The 17,051-nt window shown below is 48.7% G+C and overlaps 1 protein-coding gene across 2 annotated transcripts in view; it reads right to left on the bottom strand.

Annotated features, from left to right (window-relative positions):
- The window catches only part of LOC147684768 (kinesin-like protein KIF19), a 1,367,439-nt gene that overhangs the window by 484,641 nt on the left and 865,747 nt on the right, over positions 1–17,051 (bottom strand). For both annotated transcript variants that reach the window (XM_086940625.1, XM_086940626.1), the window contains exon 16: positions 16,337–16,485. In XM_086940625.1, the coding sequence (XP_086796751.1) occupies positions 16,337–16,485 (149 nt within the window). The remainder of the gene's footprint in view (positions 1–16,336; positions 16,486–17,051) is intronic.

The following is a 17,051-nucleotide window of genomic DNA, read 5'->3' as shown; positions in this document are numbered from 1 at the left end:
ATGTCAGGACCGGGGATGTGAGGGTGGAGGGACGGGCGCGAGATGGGGAACGTCGGAGAATAAATCCCTCACGAGCGCTGGAGTGAATGGATTCCCCTTGCCTCAGTCGGAGCCAGCAGTCGCTGCACCACCCTCTCCGCTCACAGGCCAGCCTTGCTAAAACTGTGATGAGGGCTGTAGATGCCTTCTGCTGGAGTATAGTGGGTTGAAAAGTAACGGTGGTGGTAACGGTGGTGCAAGGAGCAGGAAACCTCGGACCACACCATGAACACCATCATGTTTCTCCGAGGTCCAGCAGAAATGGATCTTAGAAACGCCCCGTCATTTTCAGACTGGGGGACATGTTTTTCTGTCTCTCCTCTTCCCATTGGCTGGAAGGTAAACAACGGGCGTGTTTTGACTTGTTATTTACATTCCAGCCAATGGAAAGAGGAGAGAAAGAAGCTAAAAAACACCCCCTCGAACCTCTTCTCTAATGGCTGGCCAGCATTTAGGAGGCCAGCCAATGGAGAAGAGGGGCGGGTTTAAGCTCACTACTAGAAAACATAAAATCTCGCCAGTGAGACTGCACAAGAGCAGCCTACGCTAGCCGAGACCTAAAAAAGGTGGGTAGAGAGATGGTCTGATTCACATGAAAATCTGACACCACTTTTGGAAGGAAAGAGGGGTGCGTCCTCAATCAATCAATCACATAATTTGTATAGCGCGCTACTCACCCGGAGGGTCTCAAGGCGCTGAGGGAGGGGGGGTCCGTTACTGCTCGAAAAGCCAGGTCTTGAGTTGCTTCCTGAAGGAGAGGTGGTCCTGGGTCAGTCGGAGGTGGATGGGGATGGAGTTCCATGTCTTGGCTGCCAGGTAGGAGAAGGATCTTCCTCCGGCAGTGGCTCTGCGGATGCATGGTATGGCGGCGAGGGCGAGGCTGGTCGATAGTAGCTGGTGGGTGGGCGTGTAGAAAGTAAGGCGGTTGTTGAGGTACTTGGGGCCCAGGTCGTGGAGAGCCTTGTGTGCGTTCGTGAGGAGCCTGAATGTGATCCTCTTGCTGACGGGGAGCCAGTGCAGGTCTCTCAGGTGGCTGGAGATGTGGCAGTGTCGGGGGATGTCCAGGACGAGTCGTGCGGAGGCTTTCTGGATGCGCTGGAGTCTTTTCTGTAGTTTGCCTGTGGTTCCAGCGTAGAGGGTGTTTCCGTAGTCCAGTCGGCTGGTGACGAGTGCCTGGGTGACCGTCTTTCTGGTTCCGGGGGGGATCCATCGGAAGATCTTATGGAGCATGCGCAGGGTGTTGAAGCATGATGACGAGACGGCGTTGACTTGTCTGGTCATCCCAGGCGGAGGGCGATGATCCCAGGATGAGGACTTCCATCTTGTCTGTGTTCAGTTTCAGGCGGCTGTTCTTCATCCACTTGGCGACGTCTTTCATCCCTTCGTGTAGGTTGATTCTGGTGGTGGCGGGGTCGTTTGTGAGGGAGAGGATCAGCTGGGTGTCGTCGGTGTAGGAGATGATGTTGAGGTTGTGTTTGCGTGCGATGGCTGCGAGAGGGCTCATGTAGACTTTGAAGAGGGTTGGGCTGAGTGATGATCCTTGTGGTACGCCGCAATTGACTTTGGTGGCCTTGGATCTGAACGGGGGGAGGCGGACTCCCTGGGTTCTTCTGGTGAGGAATGAGATGATCCACTCCAGTGCCTTCTCTTGGATTCCGATGTTGCTGAGGCGCTGCACTAGGGTGCGGTGGCAGACAGTGTTGAATGCTGCAGAGAGGTCCAGGAGGATGAGGGCCGCTGTGTCCCCGTTGTCGAGCAGGGATCAGATGTCGTCAGTGGCTGCAATGAGGGCAGTTTCGGTGCTGTGGTTGGCTCGGAAACCGGACTGTGAGGGGTCGAGGGATCCGTTTGTCTCAAGGAAGGCGGCAAGCTGTCTGTTAACGTTCTTCTCGATGACTTTGGCAGGAAAGGGGAGGAGCGAGATGGGGCGGAAGTTCTTGAGGTCGGTGGGGTCCGCTGTTGGTTTCTTCAGGAGGGCGCTGAGCTCGGCGTGCTTCCAGCTCTCCAGGAAGATGGCCGTGTTGAAGGAGGCGTTGATGATGTCCCGGAGTTGGGGTGCGATGATGGAGTCGGCCTTGTTGAAGACGTGGTGGGGGCAGGGGTCGGTTGGTGATCCAGATTGGATGGTGTTCATCGTGCGGGCGGTGTCTTCGGTGCTGACCGGGATCCAGGCGCCGAGGGTGGTGGGGGGCGTTGGTTCGGTGGTAGGGTGCGTGGTTGGTGTACCGAAGCTGTTGTGTATGTCGGCGATCTTGCAGTGGAAGAACGAGGTGAGTGAGTCGCAGAGGTCTTGCGAGGGAGTGATGTCGTTGTTTCCGGCGCTGGGGTTGGAGAACTTTGACGATGCTGAAGAGGTCCTTGCTGTTGTGGGCGTTGTTGTCCAGTCGTTCTTTGAATGTTGTCCTTTTGGTGGTGCGGATCAGCTGGTGGTGTTTGCGGGTGGCGTGCTTGAGGGCAGTCATGTTTTCTGTGGTCTGGTCGTGGCGCCAGGCTTTCTCGAGGGTGCAGCAGTTCTTCTTGGAGTTCTTGAGTTCGTCGGTGAACCAAGAGGCTTTCTTGCTGCCGGGTCTGCTGGGAGGGTTCTTCAGTGGTGCGAGGTCATCTGCGCAGTTGGTGAGCCACTTTGTGAGGTTGTTGGCTACTTCGTTGGGGTCCGTTGTGCTGGCGGGAGGGTTCTGGCTGAGGGAGGTGATGAGCTGGTCGGCGGTGATCGTGCTCCAGTTTCTGCGGGGGATCAGCTGCGGGTGGTGGGGGTTTGTGGTTCTCCTGAAGCTGAAGTGGACGCAGCTGTGATCAGTCCAATGGAGTCCGGTGGAGTGGCTGAAGGAGATGTGCTTGCTGGAGGAGAAGATGGGGTCAAGCGTGTGGCCGGCGTAGTGGGTGGAGGTGTTGACCAGTTGCTTGAGTCCGAGGTTGGCGAGGTTGTCCAGCAGGGCGGCAGTGTTGCAGTCCTTGTTGTTCTCCAGGTGGAAGTTGAGGTCCCCTAGAAGGATGTAGTCTGAGGAGGCGAGGGCGTGCGGGCTGATGAAGTCTGCGATGGCTTCGCTGAATTGTGTGCGTGGTCTCGGGGGTCTGTAGATGAGGGTGCCTCTGAGGGTGGTCTTGGGGTCGGTGTGTATCTGGAAGTGGAGGTGTTTGGCGGTGGTGAAGGTGCCGTCGGAGTTGGTCGTGATGCGGATGGTGTTCTTGTGTACGATGGCGATGCCTCCTCCAGTCTGGTTGATGCGGTCCTTCCGGGTGATCTTGTATCCGTCCGGGATGGATATGGTGATGTCGGGTGCTGAGGTGGCGTTCATCCAGGTTTCTGTGAGGAAGGCGATGTCTGGTGATGTTGTGTCGAGCAGGTTCCAGAGTTCCGCGGTGTGCCTGTGGACGGAGCGTGTGTTGAGCAGGATGCACTTGAGGTGGTTGCTGCTGGTGCTCGGCTTGGCGGGTGCGGTGCAGGTCCGGAGGCAGGTGAACTTGCAGGTTTGGCAGGTGAAGGGTCCGTGGGTGCGTTTTGGGGTGGCTCGGTAGCAGGCGGGGTCCCGGTCGGGATTGAGTGCGTTGAGGGTGGCCGCGTCGTAGGTCCGTCGTGTGGGCTGGCATCCTCGGGGACCAGGGGTTCTGGCGCGGTCCAGTCGTGGACGGGCGCAGACGGGCTTGCCTTCGGCGCACAATCGGCGCGCCCGCTGCGCAGGTCCGCTGCGCTTCCTTACGGCGCCCTCCATAAGTGGCGAAGTGGGAGGGAGGAGCAGCTGGGAGGCGGGAGCGGGGTGCCAATGGCGGGAAAAGAAGAGAAAGGGGGGCCGCAGGGGAGCAGCGGCGGGGAGCGGGGAGGGGAAGAAGCGGCGGGAACAATCACGAGTGCACGGGGACGGCTAAATAACAGGGGCACAGCTAAATACAAGACATGCAAAAAACAGAAATACAGAAGAAAAAGGGATTGGCAAAAAATAGGGGGCACAAGCAGAGACAACACAATACTGGCACAAGTCACAGGAATAATGCAACAAACCGGCGCTCAGCCGGAGCGAGGCAGCAGCGGAGGGGTCAGGGGTCCTGGCACTTACGGGGGAGCCGCGCAGTGTATCGAGCGACCGGCCCTGCAGGCAGGGACAAAGGTCACAGCTCAACACCGAGCGGCGACCTCCATAAGTGGCCAAGTGGGAGGAAGGAGCAGCTGGGAGGCGGGAGCCGGTGGCCAATGGCGGGAACAGAAGAGAAAGGGGGCGGGCCGCAGGGGAGCAGCAGCGGGGAGCAGGGAGGGGAAGAAGCGGCAGGAACAATCAAGGGTGCACGGGACGGCTAAATAACAGGGGCACAGCTAAATACAAGACTGGCAAAAAAAGCAATACAGAAGAAAAAGGGATTTGCAAAAAACGGGGGCACAAACAGAGACAACACAATACTGGCACAAGTCACAGGAATAACGCAACAAACCGGCTCTCAGCCGGAGCGAGGCAGCAGCAGAGGGGTCAGGGGTCTTGGCACTCACGGGGGGAGCCGCGCGGTGTATCGAGCGACCGGCCCTGCAGCACAACCCTGTTAAGATGGAAGACTGTATACAGTTCTATGGAGCAGAGAGCCTGTATTTCGCTCACCCTGCGAGCTGACGTGATCATTACCAAGAAAGCCGCCTTCCATGAAAGATGCTGTAAGGTTGCTTTGTGTATGGGTTCGAAAGGCGGACCCATCAATTTTGATAGCACCAGGTTTAGCTCCCAGGGTGGTCGACGCTGAAGAAGGTGTCCTGTGTTTTGATGCCGAAGATCGTTGAATTGATCTCGGCGGAGACATGTGCCTCGACGTCGAGCGTCGATGATGAGACGACGACAGAGAGATGTGCTTCGACGTCGATCGCCGTTGATGAGGCAACGGCGAAGCGCTGTGCCTCGACTTCGATCGCCGGTGCGACGATGGAGCGCTGTGCCTCGACGTCGATCGCCAATGTGACGATGGAGTGATCTGTCTCTACGTCGAACGCCCACCCGGCGCCGACGGAGACTGGTCTCTCAACATTGAGCATCGCCTGGTTGACGTCAACGGAGAACCTATTACCTTCGTCGCCGATACTTTTGTAGTCAAGTTAGCACCAAATTCTTCGATGCCGATTTCTTCGTCGTCTGCAGCTTCGATGTCAATCTCGACACCGACGGAGAAAAGGTCTGGACTTTTCCTGTCGACGTCGACCGAGTTTCCTTCTGCTGCCTCACAGGAGACCTACCTCTTTCAGAGAGGCCATAAAGCTGAATCCTCTCCCTGTTCTTGATAGTCCTCCTTGACAACTTCTTAAAATGGTGGCAGTTGTCAGAAGAGTGAGACTCAGGGAGGCAGAGGATACACACAGGGTGTATATCTGTTCTGGCCTTCTTCTTGCCAGAGGAAGGGCAAGGGTCGAATAAAGAAGGCATTTTTAACCAAAAGAAACCTTTTCTGTCACACAAAAAGGTAGTACTTGCACCCTAAGACCAAAAGACGTAAAGTGAAAATAGAAAAACTAGATCTCTATAAGATATTTTTGACAAAGTAAAAAAAAAAGCAAGAGCTGAAAATCCAGGGTCCTGACTGAAGGAGCAGGAAAGAACAACTGACCTAACTGTCACCCCTGAGGCATGATAGGAAGCTAGGGGTCATGCCTGCCTTAAAGGCACAGTGCCAGTTTTTTGTTGAAAATGCTTTCATTTATTATTATGCTATTGGTTTACAAAGCAGCCTGTAGGCCAACAATGTTTACTTTATTTGCAGTTTTACTTTTTATGAGTACTTTGCTCATTAAAAAACTGGGTTCAAGTGCTACTTGCCCTCTTGTGTTTTTATATATTTGTAAATACAATCTTTATGTGTGTAATTACATTGTTTAGCCTCCTATTGGGAGCTGCATTGGTATGAGAAAAGATGACATATGTATGTACATTTATGGAGAGCTGTATATATGTGATTTCCATATATAATTTTTATATTAGTTACAGGGTCCCCACACATGGGTGGGAATATTCAGTGCTTATGACTATTGATTAGGATCCCCTGGAAGAGAAGGGGGCTTTGCCGTGACTAAGGGCTCAGCGAGGCCAAAACGCGTTGGTCCTGTGTTTCCATGGATAGTTTATTGAAGTGTTGAAATATCTTTGAGGAAGTAAAAGACATACAAAATCCCTTGGAGTGCGGCCCAATTCTTTTTCCGATGGGAGAAGAGTGGTGGATATATATATAGTAGTAGGGATTTAGTGGAATATTTTGGCTTAGATTCAGTGGCCAATGAACAACACCAAGCCGAGCATGTCCCGACCCTGTATCAATCAATCAAAATTACTTTATTCGGTATACAGTAATACCATAAAAGTACAACACAGTTAAAAAGCAACAAAAATAGGGGCCTAATTCGACATTCACAATACGATTTTTTTTTTACAAATGTCTATAAAATTCATCTTAGATCAATGAAATGAGTTAAACTTAATAAAACTGAAGGATCTAGGATTCATGAGCGGTTTACAATTTAAAAGCTGTCAGAGTTAGGGCAATAATTTATGATTCAAACATGCCTAATTCATTATTTGGACAAAAAAGATTGCCAACCTCACATTTCTTTCCTCCTCACAATTGAGGAAAACAAACCAAAATTACTCTATAGTTTGTTTGGTATATCCAGTTCATACCTTTTAATTTTTATTTCATTATTTTTAGGTATTTCTTGTTTTAAAAAAACCACAACACATTAACACATTCTACATAAATTCACTATATAAATACATCAAAATTCCACAATACATATATATACACTACACATTTCACAACGACTTTTATCAACAATAGATTCGTTTTTCACAAAATGTTCTCTGATTAAATTTAAAACCAAAGGACAAAGTAAACACAAAAGCATTATCATTCAATAAACAGCAACTTAATGCATTTCTGTTTCAAATGCCGACGCGTTTCAAACCCAATTTCATCACTTTGTGGGTTCTCATCAGGGCTCTGTCTCTTTTGTTTATCTACAAAGTGTATGTAAAACAAAAAGAATTCTGTTTTAGTACTCAGTTATAATTCTCAGTTATTTCCCCTCTTCACTTCTCCATTCTCTTATGTCGCTACTTTTACCTGTATTCCAGCATTTCGCCGGTCAACTGTTGTACGTTTTGCTCACTATCTCGTCTGTGTCTTTATCTACAATGTAAGTTATACACATAAGGACCTTTGTTTTTAGTTCTTAGTTAACTCAGGTACTCGTTTGCAAAAGCATTGTTAAAGCATGCCTCCTTAGATCTTTATCCTCGTGTTGGCACCCTAATCAATTATCTATCTCTCTTGTTGTCTGTTCAATAGCTGTAATCAATAAGACTGAGTAATTTAAAATGTGTTCCCCTCCGTTTTATTAAAAAAATTCCCCTTGATCTTCTTGCAATTCAAGAGACATACTTGCTCTCAAATGGGCGTGTTCATGCGCGGGGTGCTACACGTCTCAAATTGAAGTAGTTGACCATATTCTGCCTGCAAATTATAAGAATTCCATCACCTTGATGTCAATAACCTTTATTTCCTACCCACATTTATTTACATATGGAAGGGCGTACCTGCTTTATTTCATACGCGATCCAGCGCTGAGGGCTTTTCGGGTCTACAGTATGCTCATTCGGCTGCCTCACTTCGGGGTCATCGTATCTAGCAGTTTCCTGTGTATACACAGTAACCAATTTTTGTCTGACAATCTAAGTTTTCAGTCACAAGTCGCCTAGAGGTACCGTTCGTGTTACCTGTCTCTCCTGAGTGCCGGTCGTCAGAACGCCAATTCTTATGACATCGCGCCCATCTTTTAGTGTGTTTTTTAGATGTTTGGCATTGTTTGGCAAACGGCGGCCATGTTTTAGCGTGTAATTTTCCAAACCTCATTTTCAAGCCTGCCTAAGGTCAGCTACCAAAGAGGCCATCTTTTTAGCGTAGAGTTCCGCTTTTATATTGATTATCTACCTCACACAGTTAGCTATTGGGAAAACTCAGTTTGGTTTTTTGATGTTATGACAACCGTTTCTGATTATTTGCAATTGCTAAATTGATTGTTGTCATTCAATTCGAATTTGATTCAAACAGCACATTTCTCTAGTTAGAGTCTTGAAACTATTATTAGGAGCATCATGGATACTAGTGCAAGAAGGGTCGGCATCAAATGCCATCATCTTTTGTGTTTCTAAATCTCGCCGCCATCCTTATAAAAATTGACAGTGCAAAAAAGTGTGCGGACAACTTTAAAAACAGCAGGACCACCTTTGCCTGTTTGAACCTTGCGTTCTTTAAAATACGTTTTAAAAATAACTTCCTGGGGAAGCGTAATAGGGGCACAGCAAGACAAAGTGGAGCGTGTCCTGCGGAGACTTTTGATCGCAGCCGCAAGGACCCCTCAACTCTATAGATGTTATGTACCCCACAGGATCCCCCAGTGTGTAATGAAGTAGATTCAACCTAAAATGGGTCATTAAAAATCTGTCCTGTACGTTATAGAGATAGGACAGATAGGGTTCCATGCCCATGCTAGATTTGGCCAAGAGGTGAGCTCTCACCATTGGTTTGGCCAGCTCCTTATCTTCCCTGTTTGAGGCCATTTTCTGTAGGAATTTCAGCTTAATGAGGGCCTTGTCCTGTGATAGCAGTTTTGTCGGATGGTTGAAATAATCGGCGTGGCCCAAACCTAACAGGGTCTCCCTCATGTATTTAAGCCAGGGAATGTTCCGCCCCCGCTCCCGGTTGATACAATCAGGTATTATCTGCTGACTTAAAACCGCTTGAGGGTTAGTCCATATTTTGATCCAGCAGGTTAGTGGTTTCAGTTTAATCCTGTCTCTAATATAAGTAAGGCCCAATTCCTAATGGATCGAGTGAGAGGGTGTGCTTTGAGGGACTCTGAGTAACCGCCGCAGGAACTTCTTTTCTTCAATTTGGATCTTCTCTGGATCAATAAAGCCCCAAACCTCGCTGCCATATAATGTTTTGGCATTACAGATGGCGTTATACAAATTCAATATTTGCTCCGGCGACCAGCGACCCAGCCTGTGTGCAAAATTAATGATTGCCCCAGAAGAGCTAATTAAAGTTCTGCATTTCTCGTCTATCAGGGTTTTTAAACATATACGTCTGTCAAATAGTATTCCCAAATAAGAAAATGCCTGCACTTTTTCCAGACAGTGAGTGCCGATCCTGTAGTTAAATTTCCTGCCTGGACTTTTCCCCATCTCCATGATGATATATGATTTAGAGAGATAGGCAGACAAGTCCAAGTTCTCCATAAAATTTACAAAGCTATCTATGAGGAGCTGCAGACCCTGCGCAGTGCGTGCCAGAAGCACTGGGTCATTCGCATAAAGCAAGACCGAGATCCCTCTTCTTCCTATCCTCGGGCAGTCCACCCCTAGAGCTCCCAATGCCTGGTCTAAACCATTGATATATAAGGTAAATAAAAAAGGTGCCAGAATACAACCCTGTTTCACGTCCCTCGAGCATGGGAAGGGATAGGTGGTATCTCCCTCATCGTTGTATCTGACCTGGGCTGAGGTGTACTGGTGCAAAGTTCTTAAAGTATTGATCAAACCTGAATCAACGTCCACAGCCCCCATTAGCTCCCACAGTTTCTTGCGATTGACCCGGTCGAACGCTGCCATGAATGCCAAGTAAACCGTCTCGTCACTAGCGACTGTGTACTTAGCTACCAAGAGGTATAGATTAAGGCATTGATCTGAGGTTGAACTACCCGGCCTGAAGCCATACTGAGTGTCCGAAATTATGTTGTGTTCCTCCGCCCAGTCCATTAACCGATTAAGAATGGCCCTTCCCAAAACTTTCACTGATACGTCGATGAGAGAGATGGGCCTGTAACATTGTGGGTTATCCCTGGGTTATCCCTGTCGCCCTTTTTTAAAATCGGTAATATTGTCGCGGTGGACCAGGAAGCTGGCATATGGAAAAAAGGGTGTGAGTGTTTGATTGATTCAGATGCTCCGTCCATCACCACTCCCTTTTGTACCGCTTTTGGCCGCCATAAGTGTGGCAGGGTATGCTCAGACGTGAGTCCCTTGCTCACTTTGCCACTGGATTCAAGCAAGCTGGGCTGAAGGCGGCTGGAATGCCAGAAACTGGTCCTCGGAAGCTTGTTTCCGGTCCAGGGAAGACATGGCTTGGCAGTTCGGGCTGGACTGTTCCCATGAGGCACAGGGTCAGACTGATTTGCATATAGCCATGTCTGAACTGGGGTGGCAGAGTGGGCTAAAGAACGGTGATGGATTAAACCCAGATCTTTTGACTGGGTGTGAGTGTTTGATTGATTCAGATGCTCTGCCCATCACCACCCCCTTTTGTACCGCTTCTGGCAGAACATGACATGCAAGCTTGGGTCTGATTATGTCTTGAAAGCAGGGTTCATTAATTACTTTCCAAAAAGCGGCCGAGTCCTTTAACTCTGCTGCTTCTCTTAAATTCTCCCATGCCTGATGCAGCAATGAAATTTTGCAATGTTTGAGTGCCTGTTTGTACTGCACCCTACATGAGGACACCAATGTTTTCTTTTTAGGGACAATTTTTAAAGCTGCCTTCAATTCCCTCAAAGCAGTAGAACATTGCTGGTCAAACCACCTAGGGGTGTCCTGTTCCTTACTAGGCATTCTACGCCTGAGCAGGCCATCAATACAGTGGGCGACACCCTCGAATGCTATGATTAGGTCTGCCACCTCTACCGTTGAGTCTTGGCACTACCACACCTGCTGTTCATATTTTGAGAGTAACGCCCAGTAAAAAACTGTCACTATTGATATTAGACCATTGCAGTCTCCTTCCTTGGTCGGTGGCTGCAATTATAGTGCCAATTCGGCGTGGGTGCTTAACCGAGTTAAGATCCCGTACAGACAAAACCTGGGGGTTATGGTCACTAAAAGCACTAGGTTCTATGATAAAACTTGTAATCCAGCACTTTAACGTGCTCGGAACAAAAATAAAAATCGATGACTGTGCCCCTTCCCTTTCCTTTGAAAGTTGGATGAATCCAATTTTCCTCACCCACACTAGTCAGGTTCATGGTGTGTGTGTGAGGGCATAAGTGCCCAAGATCTTACTTAGCTCCCTTCCCTCCCTAGTATGTTCCATGTGCAAGCCCTCTTCCTCTGGGCAGGAGGACCATTCCCCTTGTTGCTGATCAAGTGGGGGCACAAGTGACAATTAAAATCTCCCAGTAACACCATTTGAGCACACAATGCCCCAAGCACCTCAATTCCCATCAGCCTGTGTTCCAACTCGGCCAGACTGGTTAGGGTCTGTCCCCCTGTAATGGCATTATAGAAGTTGATAAAAATTAACTTTAGGCCCTTATTCTGATACCGAATCCCCTGCATACAATCTGAATTCCAGGCTAAAACCTATCAACTCCCCTGCAGCCTCAGGTCCACATAGGTGATTAGGCCACCCTTGGCTCGCCATGATGAGGATTTACGCGCCGGGACAAAAAACATTTTATAGCCTTCCAGTGCTAATGCGCTACAATTTACCTCCCACGTTTCCTGCAGGCAAATAATACGGACTCTCCTTATATTGGCAAGTCAATCGTGATTTTTTATTTTACTGGGCAATCCTGCTAAATTCCAGGTGATTATATCGATGTTCCCCTGCCCTTCAGCTGGAGGGATTTCAGGCCTGTTACCAGTATGCCTGCTCGAGGGTGCAAAAGGAGTACGGGCGTTCACCTCTAAGCCTGGCCTGGTAGGGGCTCCTCGTCTATTAACGGGTATTGGTGTCTCAGCCTTTGGCATAGCTATCCCTCCTTTGTCTTCCCGTGCAACCCCGTGCCCTGACAACGGACCCCCATTCAGTCAGTCTAATTGTCTTAGGGCAGAGACACTGCGGAGTGGTGTGTACCGGTTCATTCATGGGACTGGCCGAACCTCCCAGTTTAGTCAAACTGGGTGTCGCCTAGGGTCTTCGCGATTATTTATATGCATCAAGTCCCTGTAAAAAAAGGCTGAGTGGGAGCATTCTGATACTTGTGCCACCCCCTCCTGGTATGTCTCCTTCCGTTGATTGGCGAGAAGTTCTCTTACCAAATCCAGATACCTAAGGTTTAGAATCACGCTATCTCATGGGAAACCCTTCCTGCTGTTTCAGATCCAAGACACCCTTCTTGCCTTGAGGATGTGTCTATGTTGTGTGATGTTGAAGCCTGCGTTGTTGACCAGCAAATGAGCTGCCTTATTAATCAGGGTGCACGAAGTTTCTTCCCTCTCGTCGCTACATGCAGGGATCCCTGTCAAAACCACAGTGTAGGGGCTTGATGCCGGTGGTAAATCAAGTACAGGAAAGCCCCGGGAACTCAATGCTTAGTCTACTAATGGTGGCGCTATGTAATTAGGTGTAGCAGATCTAGTGGCTACATTGATGTTGGATCTGTGCTCTAACCTCTCCTCCCTTGTCTGCTCATTATCTCCCCTTGTACATAGTGGTCCTAGGGCCATGCCATTGTTAGTTCCCTCCGTTGGACCTTTATCGGCAGCCTCCTTCCTACCAACGGCCAGGTCACGCTCCTGGTTAGCCTCCCCTGTTCTTTCTTTCATCTGGGCTACCTTGGAGGTTATGGCAGTCTCTGAGTCCCATCCCCCGCGTAGACCTTGGCCCCCTGATCGTGGGGGATGGGATACTACCTTGTGCAAGTAGCAGGGAGAGTTTCCCCTCTATCGCATTCAGTCGCTCATACAGGGGCCCCAGCTGGGCGATTAACATTGTTTCCAGCTTGGACCATTGGACTCTATCCGCACCCTGATTCGTCTCTGCCTCCCTACAGTTTTGACACTGAGGAGAGATTGCGGGCATCCCTGCTTCTGTGACCTCGCTCACTTTGGCTACACCCCTTTGTTTAGATTTTGGTTTCGGCATGCAATGCTCCACCCCCACTTGATCGATTACCTGGGGCTTTCGGGTCAACCAAAGGGGGGCCGTGGTTGGTGTGCCCTTGGCTTTCAGGGCTTTTTTTTTATCTAGTCACCACCTCCCCACTGTCCCTTAGGGTAGTTCTCATCCCTGACGTGTCTGTGAATGTCCCATTCTCATCTTCCCCAGGCCCTGCCAGGTCAGGTGTTATAGAGATGCGGCCTGTAGGGCCCTCCATCTCTTCAATGCGGGTATGTGTCTGGCTCAGATCTACATCGATTAGCTCAGTGACTTGTGAAGATAAACCCGCCCCGGTAATGGTGACGGTGCCTTGGTGTGAATTATAGCCTTTGTGGTGTTACTAGTTAACGTGTTCGATTTGCCAGCGGGCATCCCAGTAATGGGTGATTTACACAGAGCTATAGGGCCTATGGAGGATCTCTTATGTTCTATAAGAGTCTCTTCTCTGTTAGCTGGATTTCGTGGATTAGGAGGGACTCCGCCCTAGCTAGGAAAGCGGCCAGAGTCCCCTTTACCCCCCCGCCACCGAACCTGCGGCCTTGCGTTTACTCATCTTGAAAAAATGGGAATGTTATGGTAAACTCGATATTACAAGAGGGAGCCAAGTTTAAACAACGATAAACAGTACCTTGTGGCTGGTAGAGTTTTTAGGGTATCTCAGCCCCCTGAGATGTCCTTGGTCCTTGGATTCGGGGGGTGGCTCGATAACTGCCTCCTGACGCTTGATGGTATGATGGTATGGTGCTAGGCAGATGGTTGATGGTGATTAGCCCGACCCAAGGTTTCTTCCCATTGTCTTCTAATCCGGGGGAACACTGAGACTCCAAACTTACAAATACAAATTAGGGGGTGGCCCAGCCCAGCCTCTTCCAGCCCCTGACGGGCGCGGACGGGTCCGCCCTAGGCCCGGGCTTTGCCCGGTCAGTGCCTGGGCACGCCCGCGTGCGTCCCTCGCTGTGGGAGGGCCGGGCCAGCTTTGAGGGCCTACGGCGCCCTTCGCTGGTGTGTTGTGTGTGCGCCTCGTGCAGCCCCTTGGGAGTTGTAGGCAGGAGGGGGCTGCTGACGGGCATGGTCGGTAGCCGGTCCACTCACGGCGGCGGTGCTGTCTAGAATAGGGAGGCAGAAGCAAGTAACCTCCCAGGCGAACCAGGCAAAAAACTGGTGAGCAGTGGGCGTTGGCCGTTCACCTCACAGCAGGGTCTCGATGGCTGGCGCGTCCCGCACTGCGGGAGGGCCGGGCCAGATTTGAGGGTCTCCGGCGCCCTCCGCTGAAGCGTTGCGTGTGCGCCTCGCGCAGCCCCCTGGGAGTTGTAGGCAGGAGGGGGCTGCTGGCGCGAGTGGTCGGTAGCCGTTCCCCTCACGGCGGCGGTGCTGGCTAAAATAGGAAGGCAAAAGCAAGTAACCTCCCAGGCGAACAACAGTGGGCATTGGCCGTTCACCTCACGGCAGGGTCTCGATGGCTGGCGCGTCCCTGTATCAATTCCCTGCAGGCAGCAGCCAAACCCATGTCACGCATTGCCGTTGTTGGAGTTGGTCTTTCGATTCTATTGTGGGTAAATTCTTGGGAATTCATGAAAGCCGTATAGCTGCACTTAATGCATGGACATATACCATGGATGCACTTTTGAGACATTAATAATTGGGCCCCTAATTTGGTCTGGCGTGACCGTGGTCTTTTGTGTTTATTAAAATTCTCCACCAGCGTTTCTCTAAGAAAATAGGAACAATTTGAGAAATCAGTTTAAGTAACTGAACTGGTCGTGCTTTTCGGGGAATGCCTGACTAAAGAAGGCTGCTATTTAGCACTAATGTTTGGAAGAAGTAGAGAATTCCATTGTGCTACTCTCCATCATTATAGTGGGACCAACCGAGTCCAGAAACAAGTGACTAAATCAGTTTCATTCTTTAATATTTAACCTTTCGGTCCAACTTAAGAATCGGCTGTCCTAGTACCTTTTTGTCCTGAAGAAGACCTGCATTGACAAACCCACATTATTGCTGCTATCATGGTTGAAACATCGACGGATTTAATTGTCCAATCCTCAATAGGTCTCTCTGCTTCCAAATTAATGTGGTACAATTCCTAAGTTTGAGAAACTTGTATTACATTCTGAAATTGGACTTGTTTTCTAGAAATTTTCACTTGTATATATATATGTCATTTGTTTTTGTTGTCACTTACAGATCAAACATATTGATCCTGTCACTTAAACACTATATTTACCTTGTCACTGTAAATAATAATCACTTGCACCGTTTCATTAACTGAATTATTATACAGACTGTTCTCATGAAAATTGTTCATTGTATAAAACTCTTAATTTTGAAGTTCCAAATTTAAGCCAATCATTGTTTCATTTTCATAAATGAATTTGCAATTCCTGTCTGAGTTCTAGCACCATCTTTTTGATTTATTGTTTATATAATTGTTTTGAATTTACAAAGAAATAGCTATACCCGACAGAACCATTGTTGTTTATAATATATGTGCCCAGGTTCTGAGGGATACTGGGTTACCCCTTTTGCTTTGCATATGGTCAGGGTACAGTCATATACAATTAGTTTGAATGGAAAGAACTATCAGCCTGACAATGAATACGTCAGTCTGAAGACTGCTGTACTTGTGGTGGTAGTCCGACCGCCGTCTGCTCGGCGGTCCTACTGGCCAAATATGACTAAGGCAGTCGGACTGCCACAAGGCCAGAGCCAGGATCGTGAATCCTGCAGTGGTTTGTGGAAAGTGTGGTGGATGGGAGGCGATGCAGATGCTTGCACCAGATTTCCAATCAAAACCTGCCTTCGCCATGCCCCAGGGCCCCAAACAGAGCTCCAGGGCAATATTGCCGAATGGGCAAATTACATGGGGGCACATGTTGTGCCGCCCTTTTATTACACTGTCGTGCATGCACTGTGTGCCATGCACAATATGATGCATAGTACACACTACATCAAACATGCAAGGGGAATTGCCATGGCAGAGGCATATGCTTCAGGCTCTCTATGAGCTGAAGCATGCTGTCGCTGTTGTACCGCTGGGCGGCATTCTCCAGAACGCCGCAAAGGCGGTCGGATCGCCGAAGTCTTAATCAGGCCCTATGTCCTCTTTGCAATTTTGATGATAGGAAGTTTTATGTATCAGGGCAAATTCAGAAAGGCTTGTAGAAGTAAGTGAAAGAGTATTTCAGTAGTACTACTTCCAGTGCGAATAAACCTTTTTGTGAATTGGTAACAAACATTCCACTTTGCACAGACATGCGTGAATCTAGTCTTGTACATTCTGTACTAACTACAATTGAACAATTTATACATCCACTATGTTTCAATCTTTTGATCGTGAAACTCATGCATTCAAAGGAGAATGGAATTCCTCGCATTTAACATAGATGTGAAATAACAGTGTTACCTGTCTGAATCAAAGATGATGGGAGGCAACTCTGGTACCTTTTCTTCATCTGTCTGATTTTCATCTTGTGCGTTATCAGGATTGTTTACAGTGTTTGCCAGCAGAAAGGAAGCTCCTCCTTTAAGCTGTTCTGATGCATTCATGCCTTCCTGGAGAAGAGTAGAAATATTGTTTGGTAATAATATGTATATGAGAATGTGGCTGTTATTGTATATGCGCCCAACCTTAACAACATAAAACAAGTCAAGCTAATCACCAATACTCAAGAGATGAACTTTAGTAGCTTAGGGAAAGCTCTGTTATGCCCACTGCTCAACTGTCGGTCAGTAGCAAAACATGCCTCAGACATTGCTGCCCTCATCATTAATCAGGAAATCGACGTGTCAATCTCAACTGAAACAGGGCGCATGCAATCCTCATCTAGGTCATGGATCTGCTGGTACCTCCTCATTACAATATTGTGAGATTAGACATACAAAAAAAAAGACAGGAGGTGGTATAGCCTGCATACACCGAACTGATATTGAGGTCAGCCAAATACAATCTGACCCTCTTGAATCCTGTGAATACCTAGGTCTTGATATAAGAACTGCTGAAAATCAAAGATGCAATTTACATGCGCAATATCACCTACCAGGCGATAATGCCCCTTTCATAGACCAGCTAATGGAAATCATCACAGCTAACTCTAACAGTCACACTAATGACATATTCC

This window comes from Lissotriton vulgaris, chromosome 10 (assembly GCF_964263255.1).
Source record: "Lissotriton vulgaris chromosome 10, aLisVul1.2, whole genome shotgun sequence".
Classification (NCBI taxonomy): Eukaryota; Metazoa; Chordata; class Amphibia; order Caudata; family Salamandridae; genus Lissotriton; species Lissotriton vulgaris.
Note: the sequence above shows the minus strand (reverse complement) of the source record. Positions and strands in the feature narration are given on the sequence as shown.